The following is a 27,062-nucleotide window of genomic DNA, read 5'->3' as shown; positions in this document are numbered from 1 at the left end:
GGCTTTATTATACTACTTTGGGAGCAGTACAACTATACTTCACTTCGCAACTGATAGCGTGTTTAAATCAAACTGATTATTCATTCCACAGCTTGCGCTGCTTTTATACTCCGTTGCCTCGTCAGCATATTTCTCCAAAGGTCTAAACGTTTCACCTTCTAGAATGTCCTGCTTGGCTACCAGCGATATACATGTATATTTGTAGTTTATGCGTTTCTCATAGTCATATGCATGTGTGTGTGAGTAACTACTTCTGCTGATGACTACATTTGTGTGTGTGTGTGAGATATCTCTTCTTCGCCTTCTATGTATGTGTATAAATGATGATTTATGTGTTCATGTACACCAGTGTGGCTCGCTTTAATGTTTTTGTTGTTGCGGGATTATTTACTAACAGCCTGTCAACATTCGTCACACTGCCCTCCACCTAAGTCTGATCGTCCTGATCAGACAAATCTTTCGATCTAACCGCTGCTAGCCTCTCCAAATGAACCACCAATTTAAGGAAATTCCGCTTATTTTAAAACTTCTGCTAACGTTCGAATCGCTAAACTGTTGAATAAATCACTCCAATATTCTGTATTGCAAAATGGTCTTTATTATACTACTTTGGGAATAGATGATTTATGTGTTCATGTATACCAGTGTGTCTCGCTTTAATGTTTTTGTTGTTGCGTGATTATTTACTAACAGCCTAGTGATGTCAACATTCGTCACAATATTCTCTAAGCTAACTGCATGCACTCAGAGTCAAATATTAATCTTTAGGTGTAGATGAGTCTAAGTGAAACTAAGTTGTTTGCCTGAAAGGATCGGGGAAACACATTAGAGACTACAGCAAAAATATGTATATACGGAATCCCAGAATACCAGAGCCTAAACTTGAAATGTTTTTCACGTACAAGCCTGTACAAGCAGCTCATTGATCTAAGCAGAGAGGACCTACGAACTCTCACTTGGTACTTTACGGAACGCTATAGTTTACCCTCTATCGGATACACAAATCTGTTGATTTTGTGAGATGGAGGATGAAATGCTGCGAATGCGTCACTCTTGCAAGGCAGCTACTCTCCCAATTTGGAGGAGTGACTCTTAATCTCTTCGTGGTATGGAGTAAGAGGTACTTAAAAATACTAAAAGCCTCCACACACAGTAATAGGCTGAAAGGTCAAGCACAATAAACCTCAATAAATGTCGCAGTGCATCACGGACCTTATAATAATATCTAGAACTGCTTTAAATACTAAGTATCATCAGTCCAAACTTTCTCGATATCTCCGAAACTTTGGCATCGATCGGTGTTCTCATGAAAATATCGAGTCCAGGAAGAACTCAAAAATAGCGCAAGCGCCAACTCGTCCATTTGCCACACACAAATATCACTTTTAATCATAAAATCGTACTCAAGGTAATACACTGAAAGAAACAAGCTGGTAAAATCAACCGAATTACGAATCAATTCAACCGATATTTCTGAAAATGTTTATCCATAGGAAATAGCTGTTAAATCAACATCGCACAAATTGTTGATTTAGTGTTTCATCAATCAAATCAACGAAAAAAGTTCATCAAATGTGAGCCGGAGCTCTTTTTTCTCATTGAGGAAACCTTGTTCTAAAGATTTTGTTGTTGCTTTTTCCAGGCTTTAATTCCAGGATTTTCGGTGTGGCAGGTGTAGCATCGCACTACGGTGGCCACCCAGTTCTGCTCTGTTAATTAACAATTACTTATGTATGTCAACCTAAGAATACCAAAGAAAACTGTTAAAATGACAAATTTCCGTCAACATTAAAATAACAGTGGCTGTTGAAATGACAGAGATTGCTGTTGCACGATAGTCAAAAGACGAAATTAGTGAGCGCCGTCAGTTTCTCTTTATAATTAGCTGCATAATATTGACAGTTGTTCGCTGTTATTTTAACAGAAACATCTGTTGGATTGTTAACTTGAGATTAACAGTCTTTCTTATGTTGAAAAAAAAAAAACTAAACAAATTTGTTTTCTTGACAATAAACTCAATTAAATTAACCATAATACGATGAATTTTACTGAATGTCTGTTCTTTCATGAAAAATAAACCTGATTTGCTGACTTTACCAGCATTATTCTTTCGGTGTAGCGTGCCAGCAAACCAATATGTTTCTCATTTATCAACGCCACTCCTGATCTTTTACCAACTTAAGTTTATATTTTCTTCCGATTTCCTTCTATTTCGCTTACATATTTTTCAACTTTTTTTTTGAGGAGGTTACTCAAATTAGACTACTTAATACGTATACTATCTGTATTACTTAAGTTCTCATTTGTTTATGCGCCAAGTTAGAATGTACAAATTGCCGCCCCAAATTCATATGTTGCCAAAAAAATAAAAAATAATTTGTATCTACAAATAATACCGAAAAAATATTCAACTGTAGTAGTATAAAAATAAAAATAAAATAAAAAAATTGTAAGCGCTTACTTTATATAAATGGACTAAAATCAGCAAAAAATGTCTCCTTATATAAAGACATATTCTTGCTATACTTTGATTTTTAAATTTTGATATAGAAATTGCAAAAATATTTATGAGAAGTAAAGATTATATAAGGAGACATTTTTCGCTGATTTTTGTCCATTTATATAAAGGAAGTCCTTAAATTTTTTTTTTTTTTTATTCTCTCCTTTTCTTACATTTTCTCCTATCTGTTAAGTTTTGCGCTTGTAGTTCAATGAGAACTTACATAAAAAACAATCCCAAAACTCCCGCCGTTTCGTAGATTGTTCTAAATATCTCATCCCGTGCGCCCCCTAGCGAATCTTTTTGTATCGTGTCATCGGCTGTTATCGACCTCTGAATTAACTTTGAAATTTTAAGTATCTAGCTCATCGATAAGTTACTTAAAAGCTGGTTTCAGAATTTTCAGATTCTTATCTAATTATTTCGATCCGTGCGCCACCTAACGGATTATTTTCCTTTTGTTGCATTGTCACGGTGTTCTAACCTATGTGTAAAGTTTCACGTTTGTAGCTCAATGAGAAGTTACTTAAAAATCGATTGCAAGATTTGTATGAAAATCGGACAAACATTCAACCGACCTAATATGAAGGAAGTAAAATAAACTCAAAATAGATATAAATAATAGAATAAATATCTATTTATGAGGTGTCTTAATAATAATTAAAAAATATCTACACTTTGTATGAGAATATCAAACATGTGATGAATATATTGATTAAGTGAATAATTTGTAATTCGTTTATTTTTAGGGTACATTAAAAATATTTGTATTTATTATAGAGTGGTGTCATGAATAATAGCTTAGAATCTTCACAGTTTCCGGTTATTTTGAAATATCACTGATTCTCCAAGCATTGCAAATGTCATATTCAGTTTATTCAGAGAAATATGTATATATGGAAAACGAAAATAAAGGAAGAAAATGTTCAAGGGGGGTGCAGATGTGAAACATGCATACACTGGAAGAAAAAAGCTGGTAAAATCAATCAGGAATTCAACCTATATTTCTGTAAATTTTTATCCATCGCAAATAGCAGTTGAATCAACTTTGCTCAAATTGCTCATTAACTCTGTGATTCAACAGTCACATAAAAAATAACAAGTTAACCAGTGCAAGCCACAGCTCTTTTAAAAAATAAAAATATATAGACATTTTCTTTTACTAATAGAAAAAAAAATTTTTCTAAAGATTTTCATGTTGCCTTTTCCTGGCATTGAACCGAGGATTTGCGGTGTGGTAGGCGTAGCACGCTACCATCACATCACGGTGTCCGCCTAGCTCTGCTCTGTTAACTAACTATTGTTAATGTCATCCTAAGAATACCAATAAAAACTGTTAAATTAACAGATTTTCGTCAACATTAGTATAATAGTGGCTGTTGCAGTGACAGAGTTCTTTGTGGTATGATAGTCATAAGAAAAAAGTAGTGAGCGCCACGAGCGTAAGCTTCTCTTAAAATATGTTTGACAGTTGTTTGCTGTTGAAATGACCAATGAAATTAGTTCCTTTTAACAGAAACTTCTATTTGATGTATTGAGAATCTGTTATTTTATTATAAGTTGTTCTTGCAATAACTTAACAAATTTGTCTTCTTGACAAAAAGCTCTGTTGATGCAATCAATTTTACGGAATGTCTCTTAATTCAAGAACAACAAACCTGATTTGTTGCTTTTACTAGCTTCATTTCCTTCGGTGTACTTTAGCGCTATTGACATTGATGTTCATTTATTGACAAAGTTTTCTAATTTTATTGCTAGACCTCACTTATGTGTGTGTATGTGTTGCTGATGTGTATTTATTGCAAATATATTAATGCTTATGAATTTTCTACAAAAATGTTTGCACAAAACGGCCAAATTTTATTGCTGCTGATGGATGACGAATTTTGCGCAAAACTAAAAGTTAAAAAAAAAACTGACGTTGCACAGTGAGGCAAATTAAAAAAAAATGTTTTGAAACATTTTACAGAACCAAATGTTTATCGATTTAAATTTAGAAGCTTTGAAGTTAGTACTCAATCAAATAAATCGTGAAAACACTTAAGGAACTAAAAAAAAATCGGCAGAGGTAGAGTCTCTCTCAAATCTCTAGTATATTTTCTATTCCAAGACGAGTTTCATAAAATAAAAAAAACAAATGCTTTGAAATCGGTAAGTCAGCTGAAGCAGGTATTCAATATTTGGTATAGAAATTCCGTGTATGAGGAAATTAAGGTTAGAGAAGTAGAGGGAGTGGTAATAGAACTGGGAGTGGAAGTGGTAGTGGAGTGGGACTGTGAGTGAGAGGAGGAATTGGTATAGAAGTGTTAGTTGGAGTAGGAATGGGCGCGGGAATGGTAGTGAAAGTTTGAATGGGTTCGCGAGTGGGAGGTAGAATGGCCAAGAATAAGAGGAACAAATAAGAAAGTCTAAGTTCGCGTGAAACCGAAAATTACATACCCAGCTGTGCACTTAAAATGCTGTTGTTGTTTGCTTTGTGTGGTTAATAGTGTAACGAATTTCGGGAAATTCCGCTTATTAGAAACCTGCTAACGTTCGAATCGCTAAACTGTTGAACAAATCACTTCAATATTCTGTATTGCAAAATGGTCTTTATTAGACTTATTTGGGAGTAGTACCATTATACTTCACTTCGCACCTAATAGCGTGTTTAAATCAAACTGATTAGATATTACTCAGCTTGCGCTTCTTTTATACTCGCTGTTGCCTCTTCCGCATATTTCTCCAAAGGTCTAGACGTTTCACCTTCTAGAGCTCTTGTAGCTCATGCTTGGTTACCAGCTACTATATACGTGTATATTTGTAGTTTATAGCCATATGCGTATGTATGTTTTAGTAACTACTTCGGCTGATTACTACATGTATGTTTGTGTGAGATATATTTTCGTCGCCTTCTACAAAAGTGTTGCTAGCTTTAACGTGGACATATATATAAGAGTGGATGCTTCATGTTTTTGTTGTTGCGTCACTATTTACTAACAGCCTAGTGATGTCAACATTCGCCACAATAGTGTAATAAGGCTGCGCAATAATAAATACATACATATATGGTTCTATTCTGAACTCATTTTTGTTCAAATGCCAATGCAGTTAAATACCATACAGTTATTGTTAAGGTTAGACCTTTAGAAGAAGTGCGCGTGGTCTTTAACCGATTTTGATTATTTTCACTTAGTCTATATAATTTGGCAAGGTGTCTCTGCCGAATTTCATTGTAATATCTTTAACGTCTTTTGATTTACGGCTTGTGTAGTGTCAGATAATCCACTTAACTTTCTTACGTGCAAAACTAGCTGGCAACTCCCCCTCACATTCACAGTGCAAGATGCAACCATGCATCAGTTAAAAAAAAAAAGTTTTTTAAAGTTAAATTTTAACAAAAAATTTAATATCTTTACTTGTTGCATAGCGACCAAACTCATGATGGAGTCCAATAAACTTCCAAATTTTCTTTTTCTCAATTTTTTTGGAAGTTATGGTTTGCGTCATAAAACCAATCCACCTACCAAATTTCATAAGCTTAGCGGTATTCGTTTTCAATTTATCTAATTTTTTCCATTTTGCAAAATTTTCGATATCGAAAAAGTGGACGTGGTTATCGGTTATCGTCCGATTTTGCTCATTTTCAATACCAATCTACTCTGGCTCCACATAAGCCCGTATACTGAATTTCTTGAAGACATCTTAATATTTGCTCAAGTTATCGTTTTAACAGGCGGACGGGCATGGCTTAATCAAATTCAATTTTCGATACTGCTGATTTTGATATATGGAAGTCTATATATATCTCGATTCCTTTATACCTGTACAACCAACCGTTATCCAATAAAAGCTATAATACCCTGTGTACAAGTACAGCGGGTATAAAAATTAAATATTAAGTAGAAGAGAGTGGGGTAGAGAGTGAAGAAGGGAAGCGAAGCTAACTTAAAATGTAAGAAACCCGATTTTCGGGCAGAACAAATTCTGCCGGATACTCAAGAATTCAATATAAAAAAAGTTCAACAAATTCTAGAAAAAATCGGTTTGAAAAAGCCGATACTACCGTCACATGGCTCATATCATGTGTTCTACTTATAATTCATCGTTCTTGTCTGTAATATGTAATACCTTTTTATACTCAGCTGAGCAGAGCTCACAGAGTATATTAATTTTGTTCACATAACGGTACCCCGTAACGGCATAAACTAATCGAGATAGATATAGACTTCTATATATCAAAATGATCTGGGCGAAAAAAGAAATTCATTTAGCCATGTCCGTCCGTCCGTCCGTAAACATGATAACTTGAGTAAATTGTGAGGTATCTTAACGACATTTGGTATGCAAGTTCCTGGGAACTCATATAAGATCGCTAATTAAAATGAACGAAATCTAGCTATAACCACGCCCACTTTTTCGATATCGAAAATTTCGAAAAACCGAAAAAGTGCGATAATTCATTACCAATGACGGGTAAAGCGATGAAACTTGGTAGATGGGTTGATCTTATGACGCAGAATAGAAAATTAGTAAAATTTTGGACAATAGGCGAGGCACCGCCCACTTTTAAAATAAGGTAATTCAAAAGTTCTGCAAGCTGTAATTTGGCAGTCGTTGAAGATATCATGATGAAATTTGGCAGGAACGTTACTCCTATTAGTATATGTGTGCTAAATAAAAACTAGCAACATCGGATGACGAACACGCTCACAAAAAATTGAATATCTTTACAGTATATAAATAAATTATGACAACATTCAACTCCAGTAATGTTATGGTGCAACAAAATACAAAAATAAAAGAAAATTTCAAAATGGGCGTGGCTCCGCCCTTTTTCATTTAATTTGTCTAGAATACTTTCAATTCCATAAGCCGAACAAAAATTTACCAATCCTTGTAAAATTAGGTAGCGGCATAGCTTCAATGACGATAACTGTTCTCTGTAAAAATGGGCGAAATCGGTTGCAGCCACGCCCAGTTTTTATACACAGTCGATCGTCTGTCCTTTCGCTCGGCCGTTAACACGATAACTTGAGCAAAAATCAATATATCTTTACTAAACGTATTTACATGAACTCACTTTATCTTGGTATTAAAAATTGGCGAAATCCGACTGTGATCACGCCCACTTTTTCGATATCGAACATTTCGAAAAATGAAAAAAATTCCATAATTCTATACCAAATACGAAAAAAAGGATGAAACATGGTGATTGGATTGGTTTATTGACGCAAAAAAAAACGTTGTATATGGATGTGACACCTACCATATTAAGTAGAAGATAAAACCGTTTAAAAATTAAAAATTTCTGCAAGGCGAAATCAAAAGCCCTTGGAATCATGGCAGGAACACTGCTCGTGGTATTACATATATAAATAAATTAGCGGTACCCGACATATATATATTAGCTTCACTTGTATGTATGCTTGTTTGTAACTCTCTAGACTAAGCGCGCAGAGGAGAGTTAGAACCATCTAGTGGCAATTATTGGTTAAATAACTCGCTACAAAACGAGTTGTGCCTAATAGCGAAGACACGAACCTCTGTGCTACGGTGCTATCAACATCAAATATCTAAGTGGATTGTAGATTCTAAAACGGCATCATATAGGCGTGTTTTTTAGTTTTTTAAATTATATTTGTTTATTTAAAAAAAACAATAACAGAGATAACGTTACTAGAAACAAATAGCATCGCATTTGTACCATAACAAATCGTTGAACCGTCGTTAAAAATCTATAAATCGATAGCAAATCGATAAATTTTGATCTCGAAATCGATAATATTTCGGTAGCACGCCGATAACAAATTGGTAACATGCCGATAACAAGTCTATGGGTTTCTGAAAACAAATTTATATCCTTTTCATAACATATCGATAACAAGTCGCTAAATAGTCGAACACTTTTTGATAACAAATCGATAACTCATCGATAGCAATCCTATAAGAAATTAGTAACAAATCGATAAGATATTGATAACATATCAATAATTCTTCGATGATAGATCCAAAAGTTTTCGATAAAAACGGGTAACTAATCGAATAAAAATCGGTTTAATTTTACTTCAAATAGTTAACTTTAAATTAATAAAATTTTATTTTGATTTATTTATTTTTATTTTACTTTAATTATTAATTATTATTTGTTCTTTATTTGCACCCATTGAATGATCATGGGGCTTATATCCTTGCCAATCATTGCTTGTTCGATATCTTAACGCGTCGTGTTATCAAAAGCGCCTGAGATGTCAATAAAAACGCAGAGGGTTATATTTTTAGATTTCAAAGCCTTTTCAATTTTTTCCGTGAGGCAATGAATAGCCGTTTTCATGCATTAACTGATAGGCAAATTGAGTTCTAGACAAATAGAACTTGCTTTAGTTAACCTCTCTAATATGCTGGTCTAAAGTTTTTGCCACACCCTTTAGGAGGAACGAACAGAGGCTAATTGGTCTATATGACGGGGGCAGTTGATCGCGTTTTCATGGCGTTGGCATGAATACCACATTAACCTCTGTCCACCTATTTAGGATGTACCCGAGCAGTAAAGATGCCTTATTTAGGTTGGATAAGGCTGGGGCTATATGGTTTATTCAATGTTGTAACAGGCAGGGACAGACCCCATTCAGTCCTGGTGATTTGAATTGACTGAAAGTAACTATAAAGCATATTGCACTCGCTTGACAGTGGTGAGCTATGTTGCTAAGCTTTTTTCTCTACCACAAATGGCAAATCTCAGATTTTTTGAGAACGAGCCGGACCCGTGCGCATCTTGCGCAACCAACATAAAAGTCTCTTATCAAATATCACCAAAAATCAGCTGTTCTATCAATCAATTAAAACTTACAGCTTGCACTGCTATCTAGCGTATGATAGCAACAGCCAGTAATGCAGTGCAAATGTTCACAATAGTGCGATAGTACAAATAGATTTCTTTGTGTGCTCACAATCGTTTATTTTTAACAAATTATTTTAATAAAATATAGCTAAACAAAAGCTCTACGACCAAAATGGCCTAAACCTCGCTAATAGCCAGAATTTCCATCTTTACAAACAAAACTTTATTTATAGATTTGGATTCCAAATAAGAGCGAAAAAGGGACTCGTACATAAAAACAGGAATTAGAAATAATATATACGAGCCGGACCCGTGCGCATTTTGCGCAACCAATATAAAAGTCTCTTATCAAATATCAACAGAAATCAGCTGTTCTATCAATCAATTAAAACTTACAGCAACTGCCGGTAATGCAGTGCAAAAGTTCACAATAATGCCATAGTATAAATAGATTTCTTTGTGTTCTCACAATTGTTTATTTTTAACAAATTATTTTAGTAAAATATACCAAGCAAAAGCACTACGACCAAAATGGCCTAAGGCTCGCTAATAACCAGAATCTCCATCTTTACAAACAAAACTTTATTTATAGATCTGGATTCCAAATAAGAGCGAAAAAGGGACCCGTACATAAAAACAGGAATTAGAAATAATATATACGAGCCGGACCCGTGCGCATCTTGCGCAACCAATATAAAAGTCTCTTATCAAATATCAACAGAAATCAGCTGTTCTATCAATCAATTAAAACTTACAGCAACTGCCGGTAATGCAGTGCAAAAGTTCACAATAATGCCATATATAAATAGATTTCTTTGTGTTCTCACAATTGTTTATTTTTAACAAATTATTTTAGTAAAATATAGCCAAACAAAAGCACTACGACCAAAATTGCCCAAAGCTCGCTAATAGCCCGAATCTCCATCTTTACAACCAAAACTTTATTTACAGATTTGGATTCCAAATAAGAGCGAAAATGGCTCAAAAAAGAAATTGCGAGAAACAGCTGTTAAAGATAAACAATTAATTTCTTCAGTTTCTTAGTAGTGTTCTTTTGTTTTTTTGTCATAAGCCACCTTTTCATAGGCCGGGTCACATATGATGATATTAAGTAAGAGCTTACATGGCTCTTCCGGCTGCATAGTGTAACTCCAATTTTTCTGTTTCAGAGGGCTAATTACATTTTTGTGATCTCTAGAGAGGGATTTTTTATAAGAATAAAATTAATTACAAATTTAAATTTATAACGGATTAATTTTAGTTTATTATTTTTTTATGGTGATAAGTTTTTACTTTTATATTAACCTAACATGATTTAAAACAACAGTACTCTCACAAACAAAAATATATATGTATTTTCTTCCATTATTCATAGAAACACCCGCAAATGAACGCGAACAACTTTTAATACAAAAGTTAAGACAATGTTGTACGCTATTCGATTTTTCCGAGCCATTAAGCGACCTAAAATGGAAGGAAGTAAAACGTGCGGCACTGCACGAAATGGTCGAATATTTATCTAATCAAAATGGCGTTATAACAGAGGCAATCTATACGGAGGCAATAAATATGGTAAGTACAGTTATATTTTTTTTCCAAAAATCCCTCTATATTTCTCGTCTTTCAGTTTGCGGTAAATTTATTTCGCACATTACCGCCATCATCAAATCCTAACGGTGCTGAATTTGACCCAGAAGAAGATGAGCCAACATTAGAATCATCATGGCCACATTTACAATTTGTATATGAATTATTTTTACGTTTTCTTGAATCACCAGATTTTCAGCCAAATATCGCCAAACGTTATATTGATCATCAATTTGTTTTGCAATTGCTGGAATTATTCGATTCTGAGGATCCGCGTGAACGTGATTTCCTTAAGACTGTACTACATCGGATCTATGGAAAATTTTTGGGTTTAAGAGCATTTATACGCAAGCAAATCAATAATGTATTCTATCGGTAAGAACTATGTACATTAGGGTGGATCAAATTTATTGTTGAAAAGGCACATCCAGTTTCTGAATCTATGGGTCATACTGAATAATATTGTCTATGGGACCATAGGTCTAAAATGAATTTCGAGCCTCTCTAATTTTGTTAGAAAATTTTATATCCCAATCCGAATAGCGGGTCTCACAAATAAAATACACGAAAATAAATATCAAATTCTGATTCGGATTGGGATATAAAATTTTCTAACAAAATTAGGGAGGCTCGGAATTCATTTCAGACCTATGGTCCCATGGACAATATTACTCAGTATGACCCATAGATTCAGAAACTGGATGTGCACCTGAAGTTTTTTTCCATTTTTCCCCATACAATTTGACCCACCCTAATATACATATATAGTAATAACACGCGTTGAAACACTTTCAAGAGTCATTGTTTAGAGGTAGGAATGATTGACACTAAGGCCCGGTTTTTCAGTACAAGTTCAACTCAGTGTGCCAGTTAAACTACGCAGTTCTGCAGTTTTTCAGTCTACTTTAACTGAAGTTTAAGCTGAGCTTAAGTGGCCGATCTGGCTGTGTTAAACTCTAGTTAACCTATCAGTTATTTGCGTTCGTTCGAATCTATATATATAAAAAGAAGTGTACATTTTGATTGTCACTCCATAACTCGAGAACGGATAGAAAGATTGCCATGAAATTTTTAGGAAAGATACAGGAAGGAGAGATGATGGTTAGTTGATTTTGAAATCCCAAATCGGTTTAGCCATTCTTGAGTTATGATTTTTTTTAGAAAAAATTCAAAATATATGTATAAAAGAAAGTCGTGTTAGTTACACTTCGCATAACTCAAGAACGTATGAACCGATTTGGCTGAAAATTTGTGGAGAGGTAGCTTAGAACCAGGGAACGGACATAGGATACTATTTATCCCGTTCTGGTCAGGGTCTTGAGATCAAAACGTGGACCTGGGTAATCCTGCGATGTTTTTGTACAATGTGGATATCAAATGGAAGCTGTTTATGAGTACTTTGATACTGGGTATTTTACGTACCCCTAGGTGAGTAGGGTCTCCATATATAGGCCAAAACGTGGACCCGGGCACCCCTAGAATGTGTTTACACAATATGGATATCAAGTGGAAGCTGTTGATGAGTGCTTTAGTACATACCTATTGGTGACTAGGGTCTCGAGATATAGGCCAAAACGTGGACCCGGATACCCCGAGACAATGTTTATACAATATGGATATCAAATGAAAGCTGCTGATGAGTGCTTTAGTAGAGAGTAATTTTCATACACCTGTGTGACTAGGGTCTCGAGATATAGGCCAAAACGTGGACCCGGATACACCTAGAATGCGTTTTTACATTATGGGTGTCAAATTGAAGCTGCTGATGTGTGCTTAAGTGCAGATTAATTTTTATATAGCAGGGTGACTAGGGTCCTGAGATATAGGCCAAAACGTGGACCCGAATACCCCTACAATATGGATATCAAATGAAAGCTGTTGCTGAGAGCTTTAAAGTAATTTCCATTGTCATATTCGATTTAGTCGCATCAACCTGGCAAAACTGATAAATAAGCATGCGAAGCCGAAATATGGACATGAATTAATAATACCCACATACCTATATACATATGTACGTCGATTTGCCTGAAATTTGGTGTATTAATTTTCCTGTATTAGTATTTACGATCCTTTTTTCCGGGAACTAGGCCAGATACGGGCTGGGGCTAGGATTAGCACTAGGACAGGGGCTGAGACTCGGAGTGGGACTGGGACTCGGAATAGGACTGGAACAAAATACATACCACCCTCTGGCACTGGCAATAAGGGATGAAGAAGAATGAGAAGAACTTGAGAGTAGAGAAAAGAGGGAAGGAGAAGGAGACTGAGAAAGAGATAGAGTGAGACGAAATAGAGATAGATGAATCGAAAAAGACGGAGGGAGGAGTGAATAAAAGGATTAAGAAAAATATAAGAGGGGGGAGGCAGAGTTAGACGGAAAACGCTTATTAAGATGTATGCAGATAGACCAAATTTAGGACTGAACAACGTCTGCCGGGTCTGCTAGTTTTTTATAAAACAAAAAATGTTATTATTTAAGTTCAAAAAGTTTAATTCCCAACTTGTTCTCTAACTGGACTCGAATGTAAGATTCTATACCACAGTATTTTCACGAAAATCAAGTTCATGTGGATAGGCTAGAATCAATTCAAAAACAGTTTTTACTTTTCGCCTTGAGAAATCTTCAATGGGACTCCTTGTAAATCTTCCTCCTTACACTAATCGGTTAAAACTAATAAATCTTCCTACCCTTGCAAGTCGTAGGGAAATGCTAGGTGTACTATTTATGGCTAAACTATTAAATGAATCGGTTTCAAGCCCATTTCTTTTGAAAGAAATAAACTTGAATGTTCTATTCCGAGTTTCAAGGCATTATAAACCTATAATTTTTAAACAATGCAGAATCAATTTCCAACTAAACGAACCTTTTCTATGTTTCTCACTCGAGAATACTTGATGTTTCGGACTCGCTCTTTGTCATGAAAAAAAAAAAACGATTCTATCTTCTCTTAATAATTAAAAAATTATATGTATACTTTTAATATATTGTATTTGTGAATCTATATTTCTCAGCTGATGAGTTTATCTGTATCTGAGCAGTTTTAGATCTCGGCGCTTAAGAAGCCACTGCCTCTCAAAGACTCGGTAACAATAAAAATGATATCAACTGGAGAAATGTGTTGAATATTCATTTGAGAACTGTATATTTCTCAAAATCTCTCAAAGGTCGGAAAATAATTTAAGAATGGCGTCTTAAGGAAGGTTTCGACTTTGGAGATTCGAGAACTATACATTTTACAAAATTTCTCAGAGGTTGGATAGTGATTGGAGATTGAAGTTGGATATCAACTAGAGAACTATCTGATTTAAGAATAATTAAATAATGATGTTGGATTTCACCTCCGGAACTAGATATATTTCGCTGTAGAAATTTTTTTCCCATGTTTGTTGGGTAAAAAAATCCAGCTGTTGCCGTATCTACAAATTATCTAGATAATAAAAAACCACTGTTGCCGCACAGAAAGCCTACCCCAAAGGCGGCCTTAAACTGTGACTGAAAAACTGCTCAGTAGTTTACTAGAGTTTAAATTTGACTAGAGTTTAAGAAAACTTAGTTTAAGCTTAGCTTAACCAACTAATGAAAAACCAGGCCTAAGCCTAATATAAAAAAAAAAAAATAGCTGAAAAGAGAAGAGAGACGATGCCAATAAGCTCGCTGCGGGAGCAAAAGCTGCAGGCTGAAAAATAAAGAATAAAATAAAGCGGAAATGTTTAACAATGAGACAAATGAGCATTGTTTACCAAATAGTCTGGCAGCTTAAATTGAGGTTATGTTGCGAATAGAGTGGAAGGCAGTAAAAGAAGGCAGTCGAATGGAGTGGAATGAAGAACAGCATGAAGGACAGAGTTGCATTGCATCAATATACCTTCAAGATTTGTATCAATTTTAGAGATAAATGTAGAAAACCTAACTAAATATTTGAATATAAGCCAACATTTTCTCTTATTGCAAATAAGGGGTCCTTAATGCTATATTTTCCAAAATTATCACAGTTTATATCTGTTTAAAATTTTTACTTGAATTTCGTTAAAGATTTTCTTAAAATGGCGATTAGTGATGTTTGTGTGTGTGTGATCACCTGTTAGTTGCGCTACTTGTTAAAGTTTACAATGCAAATGATTCTAGCCTTCCAGAGCGGTTGAAATAGGATAACGGGTTAAGGACCTGGCATATATTATGACATAGTCATAATGCCATAGTCATAACCATATTTTTGCTTATCCATATCAATTGGCATCGGTTATTGGTGCCTTAACCTAAAATATGTGAGAATTTCATAAAAAAAGATGGAAATGCAAAAAATTACGAACAAATTCCACAAATAGTAAGTCATTTAATCACAACGTATCAAAAAAAAAAAGTAAAATATCCAGGAAGTTATTAAATTCACCCACTCAAATATTTTTAGGTTATGGATATGGTGAAAAACCAAATACCAATTGGTTGGTATGGTATGGTTATGGCTAGGGTGTTATGGTATGGCACCATTGACCGATGAAATTGATTTCCATAAGGTTGGTTGGATCAGCTGTTTTATATGGATATGTCAACTTTGCCAGGGCTTTTATTAGCAAAGCTCAAATTTGTTTAATTTTCAATATAAGTATGCATGTATTTAAATTTAAAAAAAAGAAGGCATCTAGCTAGCCTAAGTGTGTCTCTCAGTTACTTCAACCAAACCTACACTAACCTGTGGTATTAAAAGAATGCATCAGTAATACGAGGGTTACTATTTATATCTTGAGCCTTGGCAACATTAATTGTTTGCCGGCGCCATCTGATGTTTTCAATTGAAAGTTTGACGTTTTTAAGCATAACCTTCTTCAGAAAATTTTTACATTTGAGCACAACTTGTGTTGCTTACAGTAACTTAAAAATTTCATCTCAGCGAAAAAATGGAATTAACTGGAATTTTCGTGCGATGATTTTTACGACTTTCGACGTGGATTATCAAGACAGGAGTGCTTTGAACAAACTTACTTCCACTTTTGGTGATGAAGCCCCATCCTTTGCCACTGTAAAACGCTGGTATAACGAAGTCCATCGTGGCGGCCGTTCGCTCAGGGACGAAAGTCGTGAAGGTCGTCCAAAATCAGTTGTTGCGCAACAAAACATTGACGCTGTGCGCGAACTTATATTGCAAGATCGTCATACGACTTATCGTGAGATTAAGGCATCCCTGGGCATTAGTATGACGAGCATCAATAAGATATTTCATGAACATTAAGCTTTAAGAAATGCTCAAGAAATACAATCGCGGTGCATCAAAACCTGTATATAACATCTACACAGGTGACGAATCTTGGATCTATGGGTATGAGCCCGAAACAAAACAGCAATCCACTGAATGGGTCTTCCAATATGAGCCAAATCCGACAAAAGTGATTCGTGCGCGAAGCTCTTCGAAGCAAATGATCGCCTGTTTCTTCGGAATAACTGGACATGTAGATACCGTGCCATTAGAGCAACGAAGAACGGTGAATTCCGAATGGTACACAACAATTTGTTTGCCAGTAGTGCTTAGTGAAATACGGAAGAAGAAACGGCAACGAAGGATCATTCTTCATCATAACAATGCCAGCTCTCACACATCGCCTGAAACAACCGTCTATTTGACTGGCCAAAACGTCGAATTAATGAGTCACCCACCCTCCGTACAGCCCTGATTTGGCGCCAAATGACTTCCGCAAATCAAGAATAAATTGCGTGGCCAACGTACTTCTTTTTTTTCGGCGCCTGAAGAAGCCGTTGATGCACTCAAAAACCATGTTTAAGAGATACCTCAATCGGAGTGGAAAAAGTGCTACGAAAATTGGTTTGAACGCACGCAAAAGTGTATTGACTATCATGGAGAATACTTCGAAAAACAATAAAGCCATTTTCGATAATAAATTACTGTCTTTTCATTATTAGGCTCAAGATATAAATAGCAACCCTCGTAACTGCAATTATAGTGGAGATCTGCCACTTCAATCGATTGCAACTCTAAGGAACTTTACGCTTAAAACATGAAAAGATTTAAGAGTACGTACAAAGTTGAAAACCATTAATCTCTTTATAATGACTGCTAATGTGGCACAGTGTGTGCAATTAATGTGTAAACAAATTAATCAATTTTATTTTCTTTTCAGTTTCATATATGAAACCGAGCACCATAATGGCATTGCTGAACTTTTAGAAATTCTCGGTAGTATTATTAATGGTTTCGCATTGCCTTTAAAGGAGGAGCACAAACAATTTTTGTTAAAAGTACTTTTACCATTGCACAAAGCGAAAAGTCTGTCTGTCTACCATCCACAACTAACATATTGTGTTGTACAATTTTTGGAAAAAGATCCAAGCCTTTCAGAACCAGTCATAAGGTTTGAAAAAAAAAAAAAAACAATTTGTAGAAAAAAAAAATACTCCTAACACGCTAATCGAATCTCCACCAAAGTGAATGCGCCACGTCATTATTATTTAGGTTAAAAACGAAATTTAGTGCTAAAGTTAACACTTACTGAGTATTTTATTAACAAATTTTATTTTAAATTTTAACATATTCAGTATTTCGTCCTTCGTACTCCAGACTCTAATAAGAATAATTAGCAACTTCCTCACTACTACTATTGACAACAACCTCATATCCGGCTACGCATACACCAAAGGTAAATCTACGGAGACTGCGTTGCACAACCTAGGCACTACAATTGAAACATCCTTGTTCGAAAAGAATTATTGTCTTATCGCCTTCTTGAACGTTGAAGGAGCATTCAACAATAAAGTCCATATGCCGTCAACATTGCTCTTACAAATCTGGATATAAGAAGGCCCCTAGTGGGACTGATTGATCACCTACTCACTGGGGTAGGTTGACATAATACGCTTTGCCGCAAGGGGTATACCTAACGGTAAAAATCCTTACTAAAAGAGGTGTGGAGCGGGAAGATTGTGGCGTATGCCTATGATTTAGTATTTGCTTAGGGCAGGAGATCTTAAGGCCACAATAGAGGTGGACGGTTGGCGCAAGGGTGCGCAAATGGCGGACGAGGCGATACATGTGTACACAGATGGTTCCAAAGTAGTGGAAGGAGTAGGGTCTGCGGTAAACTGTGCTGATCCGGAAATAAGCTGATCGGCTTACGGATTACTGTAGCATTTTTCAAGCGGAAATATTAGCCGTAACCAAAGCAGTAGAAACCCTGGAAGAGAATAGCTTAAGCTGCAACCGTGTTAACTTTTATATGACAGTCAAGCAGCAATTAAGGCGATAATATCGCATAGCACAGCATCTAAATGCGTGTTAGTGTGGGAGCAGTCTCTGGAGAGAATCGGGACAGGGAGAAACATACATGTATATTGGGTCCCAGGGCATATGGGAATATATGGGAATGAAAAAGCGGATGAACTAGCTAAAAATGGCGCATCCCTTGAAGCTTGCTCCGTAGACGTCCCAATTAGACTGGGCGAGATTAAGCGAAGGCGAGAGGTGCACATGGTCGACCAAGCGGGAAAAGCGTGGGTTTAAGCGCGGGGCTGTAAAGTGTCGAAGATTATGTGTAGGTCTTACAACCTTAGACTAACAAAGTTGCTTCTATCATTAAAAAGAGAGGACTGTAGACTCATGACGGATATTATGACTGGACACTTTCTTCTGGCGTCACATGCCTTTAAATTAGGCTTGGTCAGTGATAGCAGATGTAGGAAGTACGGGTTGGAGGAGAAAACGATCGAGCACGTTCTGTATTCATGCCCTGTACTTGCCAGGCTAAAACTCTAGCTATTAAGAGTGATACAGCTGTCAGATCTAGAAGCAGCAAGTGGCTTAAGTTCTAGGAAGCTTTTAGTATTTGACAAGAGAACGGAGTTATTTTATCACATAGGTCCTGGTTTTTGATAGGGTTTTTCAGTTTGGTCGTTAAAACAAACTTCTGGTAACACTACGGACTCAATCAGTCTATGTGAGGTCCTCATGGATTCAACCTAACCTAACCTAGCATTGCTAACAGAGGCAAGTTTCCTTAAACATTCTTTTATAAGATTCAAAATTATTATAGGCTTATATGGTGAGATATTAAACAGTGCAAGATTAAACTTCACTTATAAACCCGACGTTTCGCCAAGCTCCTTGGCATCCTCAGGGGAATAAGAACAAACGAATAACATAAAGATATAAAATAACATACGGTTACTAAAATAAGAAATAATAAAATTATAAAAAAGCTATGCGCCCTTACGAATTACCAAAGCTTAGATAAGAAGGTCAACGTCATTCAGCGCCAAAAGAAAACGTAATTGACGAAAAACGGGGACTCATCCACAATGTATGCAGGTGGATTTATACCGCGATTATACGACCCATACATACTACTGCATGGGATAGTCGTACAGTAGCCAGCCTTGAGCAAGCCGCCGAACCTAATATAATCAGCATAAGTGGAGCTCTAAGAACAACATCTAGCGAAGCTCTTCAGAACATTCTTGATATCCTTTCTGCTGCATCTAGCTGGTTATCGAATAGCGCCAACTTCAGCCCTGCGTTTTAGAGAGTTGTTTAATTGGAACAGCAGAACAATTTTCTTCCTCCTAGCACAGCGATCAGTGCAAAAAATTGCGAAAAACATTCTCAGTAGGGATGATTGGTCGGAGTCGAATAGTTACTGCTGTTAACGAGAGCATTTCCATATACATCCTCCTTCAGATAGGTCCCGGGGCACAGGATATCGTGGAAAACTGCATTTGCAGACGAATTCGCTCGACAGGGTACGACCAGGCAGATTCTTCCTGACCAAGAACGCTTAGGTATGTCCCTTGCCGCATGCAAGCTATTGCTAAAAGAGCTCATCTACTGTCAAGCCGACGAAAGATGCCTACAAACTTCGGGCTTTCGGACATTGAAGGAAACCAAAATTTTATCGTAAATAACAAAAATATGTTTTCTTCACCAAACCGAGGAAAGAAAATTAGTTGAGTGTTTAGAGTACTGGCGTTAGTAGACGGAACAGAAAACAGCCTAGATAAGACGAAACTGTAATTATCACAATTATTTTTAGGCAAACTATCGAAAACGTGCTAGAAGTGTTTTTTTTTTTTTTTTTTGTAAATAATTTTGTCGATAACACTTTTTTAAAAATTAAATTTTCTTTAAAGGAGCCTCTTAAAATTTTGGCCCAAAACACATAGTCCCAAAGAAGTGATGTTTCTAAATGAATTGGAGGAGTTGCTCGATGTTATTGAACCCGCAGAGTTTCAAAAAGTTATGGAACCATTATTTCGGCAAATCGCCAAATGTGTATCATCACCACATTTCCAAGTGGCCGAACGTGCGCTATATTATTGGAATAATGAATATATAATGTCGTTGATTGCTGATAATTCGCAAGTGATTTTGCCAATTATGTTTCCGGCATTGAATCGAAATTCAAAAACGCATTGGAATAAAACGATACATGGACTGATTTATAATGCGCTTAAATTGTTTATGGAGATGAATCAGCGTCTTTTTGATGAATGTAGTCGAAATTATCGTCAGGAGAAACAAATGTGAGTGTAAATTTTTTTTTAATTAAACTAGCCTAATGCTTGGTTTTTACTAGGTCAAATTTGACCACAAACTTGATCATATCAATGAAAACGGTTTGACAAATTTGACACTTAAATTTTATTTGCTATCATGTTGGCCAATTTTTTCGTTTGCCAACTGCTGTCCCATCAATAAATAATGCCACTTGCTTACTTCCTTAAATGGCGCTTACCCCTTTAAAGGCAATTGGTAACACCAAAGGAATTTTAATCATTTACCACCTGATCCTTCCGGCTGAGTGGGGGCCGGCCTCTTCCTCTGCTTGCATCGGCGCGTGCCGATAAAACACTTTCTTAACCGGAGCATCATTCGCACAATATGGCCTACCCAGTGTAGCCGCTGCGTGTCAATTCGCTGGACTATATTGAGTCTACGTAAAGCTTGTACAGCTCATCATTAAATTTTCTTCGGTACTTGCCGTCTCCAACGCTTAGATGTCCGTAAATCTTTCGAAGAACTTTTTATCTCGAACACGCCCAGAGCCGCCTCATCTGATATTGTAGTGTTTCTGTACTATATAGCAGGACGGGTACGATAACTAACTTGTAGAGCATGATTTTCATTTAGCCGAGAGAGGACTTTACTTTTCAATTGCCTTCTCAGTCCAAAGTAGCAGTTGTTGGCAGGAGTGATTCTTCGCTGGATTCCAAAGTTGTTTGTGTTATGCTGGTTTCCAAGTAAACGAAGTCTTTGTTGTTGTTGTATTAACGATAAAGACACTCCCCGAAGGTTTTGGGGAGTGTTATCGATGTTGATGGTCGCTTTCCGGATATAGATCCTGTACGCTCCGGTAACAAGCATCACTGAGGTACTAGCCCAATCATCAGCAGGTACTTCATTGTTTTTGCAGTTGCTTAGGCCGATGATATAAGGTTACTCTAGTAATTTAAATTGTTCCGCAGGTAAGCCGTTAGCGCCCACTTACTTGTTGCTTTTCAATCTGGTAAATTTATTCCATCACCATCGATTGAGGTCTCGGGTTCATCATCTCCATTCATAGCTCTCCCCATTTAGGAGCACAGAGAAGTATTCCCTCCATAATCTAAGCACCCTCTGTACATCGGTTGTCAGATCGCCGTTTTCGTTTTGACATGAGTTTGGCCCGAGCTTAAAACCTTCTGTCCGTCGCCGAAGTTTTTGGTAAAATTTTGGGGCGGTATTCCTAATGCTTAAGCTCAACGCACTTACGCCTCTCTGCCTTTGCTTTTTATACCATTCATGAAAATGATGTATTCAGTTTGGCACGACTCTCAAAATTGTAAGTCCTTAAAGGGAGAAGAAATATACCGACCAATAAGAATCCGAAATGATTAGTATGACAACCTTAGTTGATTTAGCCATGTCCGCCTGTCTGTTTTAACAATAGATATATATAGAGATATCTAGGTGAAATTTGTTGAGCACGTATATTTGGGTGTCCGATTAGACATTTGTCGGAACCGAGATTATAGCATATTGTAACGAATTTAGGGAAATTCCGCTTATTTGCAAACTTCTGCTAACGTTCGTATCGCTAATCTGTTGAATAAAATAACTCCAATATTCAATAATGCAAAATGGTCTTTATTAGACTACTTTGAAAATACTTCACAAGATTCAGATTAGAGGGTTTTCGTCATTTCTTCCTGATTTAAATAGCTAGAAGCTTCGAATTTCACAGGGTGCTGACATATACGGCACACATTGTGTGGGCTGGGAAAAAATTTTATCATATTATTGTTCAGCTCCATTCATCAAAGGCCTTCGGCATAGTGCCGTCCTTACTTCTTTCTTTCTGCAAAGGCGTCTTGCTTCTTTTTTCAAGCGGTAGCTCGTACGCAGCGTCCTTTCTTTCGGTTGCAACGCGGCATTCTTCATCGCACCAGTTGTTTTTTCGTGGTCGCCGGTAAACAATTTTTCCCCCTAAGAGGCGGTGCGAAGTGCTTTAGAGACATACTCCCACTGCTCCTGCATTCAGTAAGTTGTGCTCCCAGAGAGCAAGTTTGAGAGTGGAGTCGCGAAGAATAAGTGAGCACCTACATATTTCTATTTTTTGAAAGTCTTTTTATTACTCACTGCTTCTTTTCATGAATAACTTTTTTTTATTTTTTATTCAATCCCTTATATAACACAGGGAACGTGAAAAAATGTCACAACGTGAAGAGCTTTGGATGCAAGTTGAATCTTTGGCCAAAACTAATCCCGAATGGCCAAAATTATGTGGTCAAATGGATAATTTAAGTATTTCAAGTAGTCAAAATGAGTTTGAAGAAAATGAGAATTGTGATCTAACTTATGACAAATTGGAACAAGATAATAGACAACCACAACAACAAGCAGCACAGGAAACTAGAGAGGTAAGCTTCAGGCATACATGAAAACAAATAAGTTTAATAAATTAAAAGGTGTTAGAGGTTTTATATTGTTTTTTATTTGGTTTCCTTTCTAAATAATTTTCACATTCATTTGCACAATGCAAGTAATTAATATAAATTTATGTTATGCATACACATAATTGTAGTTATTTATCTTATTTGCACCTAAGTAGTGTGTAGTGTTATTGTTTTTTCGAATAATACATTTTCTTATTATTATAAAATTGGCTATTCACAATTTCGCTGTTCATTCATTATATTTCAAACGCATACAAAGTACGAGAGATGTTAATTTTGTAGTGTAATTTGTGGGTGTGTCTCATTTTTCGTTTACTCCTCATATGTATTTTAGCTTATTGTCAAATTAGCTAGAATATTAGCGGTTAGTTTGCTAATTTTGACTGGACTACACTGAAAGAAATGGTGCTAGTAAAATCAAGAAATTGGATCTGTTATTCTTGACTTAACGGAGATTCAGTGAAATTTATCGAATTATGGTTAGTTCGACCGAGTTCTTAGTCAAGAACAAATTAGTGTAGTAATTTCAACAAAGAGAAATTGTCACAATTAAGTTAACAAAATTCTGTAAAATTGACAGATTCCTAATCAATCTAACTGATTTTTCTGTTAACACAACTGATCTGACTGGTAATTTCAACAGCGAACAGCAGTTAATGTATGAGAAAATAATATACTCTGTTAATTTAACAGTTTGCACTTGTAATTTCAAAGGAACAGAAATCCCTTTCATATTAACCGTTTTGATTGGTATTCTTAGAGCGACAGTAATAATTGTTAATTTAACAAAACTATATGTGAAGTATAATGAAACAACTTTATTTGTTTATTTGACTACTAAAACGGTCAAATACGAATCAACGAATTGTGCGCAGTTAATTCAACATCTTGTTGCGATGGATAAAAATTGACAGAAATTTCGGCTGAATTGACCCGTATTTTGGTTGATTTTACCAGTCTTTTTCTTTCAGTGTACTTTCTACCCTATACCCTATTGAAATACCCTGCTCTTTTTATTTCTTAGGCCCGCTTTTTCATTACAAGTTCAACTTAGTTTGTCAGTTAAAATACGCTTAAACTTATTCTGCAGTTTTTCAGTCCACTTTAACTGAAGTTTAAGCGGAGCTTAAGCGACCGATCAAGCTAGTTAACCTATCAGTTATTTGCGTTTGTTTGAAATGGCGTCGAATATACCCAACAAGCATTTGGGCTTGTTAAGGCATACTTCTAAAATCCCAAGAGTTGTTTCGAAACAGTGGCTCAACACGCGAATCATAGCGTACTCAGCAAAAGAGGGAATTTTTTATAAAGCGAAAAATACTATTACTTAAGTTGAAAAAATTTAATTAACAACTTGTGGTTCTCTAACTGGACTCAAATGTAAAATTCCATACTACAGTGTTTTCACGAAAATAAAATAAACAAGTAAGGACGGGACTGTCTTCGTATGGGATATATATTATATATGGCTCCGATCGAAATGATTTTTACAGGAAATCTTCAATGATATATTAGAATAAATATCACCAAGTTTAACGTTTTTATATTGGAAATTAAGGGAGAAATGGCTAAAAATCTTTCTATCTGAACGATCGGTTGTTTGGGATATATATTATATATAGCTCCGATCAAAGTGATTTTTTCAGAAAATCTTCTATGATATATTAAAATACATATCACCGAGTTTCACGTTACACTTTCTAAATTAAGGGAGAAATGGCCAAAAATCTTTCTATCTGAATAATCGGTTGTATGGGAGATATATGTTATAGTGGTCCGATCCTACCGGATCCGACAAATGTCTAATATAATACAAAAATACATCCTTGTGCCAAATTTCATTGAGATATCTCATAATTTGAGGGACTAGTTTGCGTTCAAACAGACAGACGGACGGACATGGCTATATAAACTCAGTTCGTCGCCCTGATCAATTCTGTATACTTAATGGTGAGTCTATCTTCTATATTTCTCAACGTTACAAACATCGGACCAAAGTTAATATACCATTTCATGTTCATGAAAGGTATAATATATATAATTTATTTTTGATTAATTACGCTTCATTACTGCTATCAAACAGCTGTTGGTTTTAGTGGTAATACCTTGGAGATTTTTTTTCAACTCCACATCAACTCGGTATCCAGTGTACGATACGATATCAACTGGAGAAATGTGCTGAATATTCATTTGAGAACTACATTTCTCAAAATCTCTCGAGAGTTGGATAATAATTGGTAAATATTAATGACGTTGGAGATCAACTCGAAAACTCTCAATTTTACAAAATATATCTTGGTAGTGATTGGAGAATGAAATATAACTTGATATATATTTCGCTGGAGAATTTTTATTCATGTTTGTTGGGTAAAAAAAAATCCAGCTGTTGCCGTATCTACAAATTATCTGGATACTAAAAAAACCAGTGTTGCCGGACAAAAAAGTCAACCCCAAAGGCGGCGGCCGTAAACTGTGACTGCTGAGTAGTTTAACTGGGGTTTAAATTTGACTAAAGTTTAAGCAAACATATTTTAAGCTTAACTTAACCAACTACTGAAAAACTGGGCCTTAATATCAGACTTGTTATCGATAACAACACTTTTCGAAAAATTATTTTTATCGAAAAGCTGCCGCTTTTTATCAAAAAAACATCGAAAAAAATATCGATTTGTTTGCAAATTTTTTTCGATAACAAATTAAATATTTCAATAACAAATCGATAACTTTTCCTAAACATATCGATATTTTTCGATACATTTTCGATATTAAGTCCTCGATAGCGTTTGCTATCGATAAAAATTGTATAACTTCTCGATAACAAATGGCTAACTCGTCTATAGCTCGCCGGTAGCAAACCGATATCAGACCCATAACAAACGGATATCGATATCTCATCCAAAATAATCATGAACCGTCGATAACAAAGCAATAACTCGTCGACAACGGTTGTCATCCTTTCCTTTCCCTTCCTTTTTGCTCTTCCTTTTATTTTATTTTCTTTCCTTTCCTTTTTTATTATTTACGCATAAAAAAATAAATGCCGTATTTGCGCAAGTACATAAATAGTTCACGGGTATGTTATTAGTTTACAGAAGCTATGTAAGCTAACATGTACGTATGTATGTATATAACCGATTTTGCATAAAGAGTATTCGTTAAATAACTGTTTTAATAGAAAATATCGGTATCGGGAACTGTTATTTGCGATCTCTGCTTCATATACATCATACAAAATCTTATTAAATTGAAACTCATATAAACTAACTTTGATTGGTGGTGTAGATATGTTCTATATACGTCGTTATTTACATACTTAATTAGTGAATTATTAAAGGAATCTATTTGCACATATAGTTCTTATGTAGCCTTTAGTCGCTGGGTATATCAAATGATTTCAAGTTCATTTAAAATTCATTATTATCGTTTGAAATTTATTGAAGTTATTGAGTTAACGAGCCGGACCCGTGCGCATCTTGCGCAACGAATATAAAAGTCGCATATCAAATATCAACAGAAATCAGCTGTTCTATCAATCAATTAAAACTAACAGCTTGCGCTGCCATCGGGCGTATGGTAGCAACTGCCGGTAATGCAGTGCAAATATTCACAATAGTGTCATAGTACAAATAGATTTCTTTGTGTGCTCACCATCGTTTATTTTTAACAAATTATTTTAATAAAATATAGCTAAACAAAAGCACTACGACCCAAATTGCCCAAAGCTCGCTAATAGCCCGAATCTCCATCTTTACAACCAAAACTTTATAGATTTGGATTCCAAATAAGATCGAAAAAGGGACCCGTACATAAAAACAGCAATTAGAAATAATATATAATGGTGATTGGACGTGCCGCCTATTATCATCACCCGCACAGAGGTTAAAGGCCTAGCAATATCCCCAGACGGTATGGCCATGCCAATGTTTAAGTACATTGGCAGTGAGGACGTAAGCGAAACGACGCACATTTTCAACTTGTCGTTGAAATCTTTCTTTCTCATTCCACAACAATGGAAATCGGCAAGGATAATTCCACTACTAAAGCCTGGAAAATCAGCTAACGAAGGTGAATCCTATCGATCGATATCACTCCTTTCGCCAGTATCGAACTTTGCAAACCGTCCTGCTCCCTCATTTTACTGCGAATCTTCTTTTAGCCTCCCACCAGCATGGCTTCCACGAAATGCATAGCAATACTACAATAGTACTTCAATTGAAATG

The 27,062-nt window shown here is 35.7% G+C and overlaps 1 protein-coding gene across 11 annotated transcripts in view; it reads left to right on the top strand.

Annotated features, from left to right (window-relative positions):
- The window catches only part of wrd (well-rounded), a 197,715-nt gene that overhangs the window by 147,949 nt on the left and 22,704 nt on the right, over positions 1 to 27,062 (top strand). For all 11 annotated transcript variants that reach the window (XM_067784922.1, XM_067784912.1, XM_067784969.1 and 8 more), the window contains 5 exons: positions 10,696 to 10,892; positions 10,948 to 11,282; positions 17,040 to 17,270; positions 20,038 to 20,430; positions 22,584 to 22,806. In XM_067784922.1, coding sequence (XP_067641023.1) covers positions 10,696 to 10,892; positions 10,948 to 11,282; positions 17,040 to 17,270; positions 20,038 to 20,430; positions 22,584 to 22,806 — 1,379 coding nt within the window. The remainder of the gene's footprint in view (positions 1 to 10,695; positions 10,893 to 10,947; positions 11,283 to 17,039; positions 17,271 to 20,037; positions 20,431 to 22,583; positions 22,807 to 27,062) is intronic.

This window comes from Eurosta solidaginis, chromosome 1 (genome assembly GCF_040869045.1).
Source record: "Eurosta solidaginis isolate ZX-2024a chromosome 1, ASM4086904v1, whole genome shotgun sequence".
NCBI classification, from domain to species: Eukaryota; Metazoa; Arthropoda; class Insecta; order Diptera; family Tephritidae; genus Eurosta; species Eurosta solidaginis.
The sequence above is the reverse complement of the archived record's forward strand: the minus strand, read 5'-3'. Positions and strand labels throughout refer to the sequence as shown.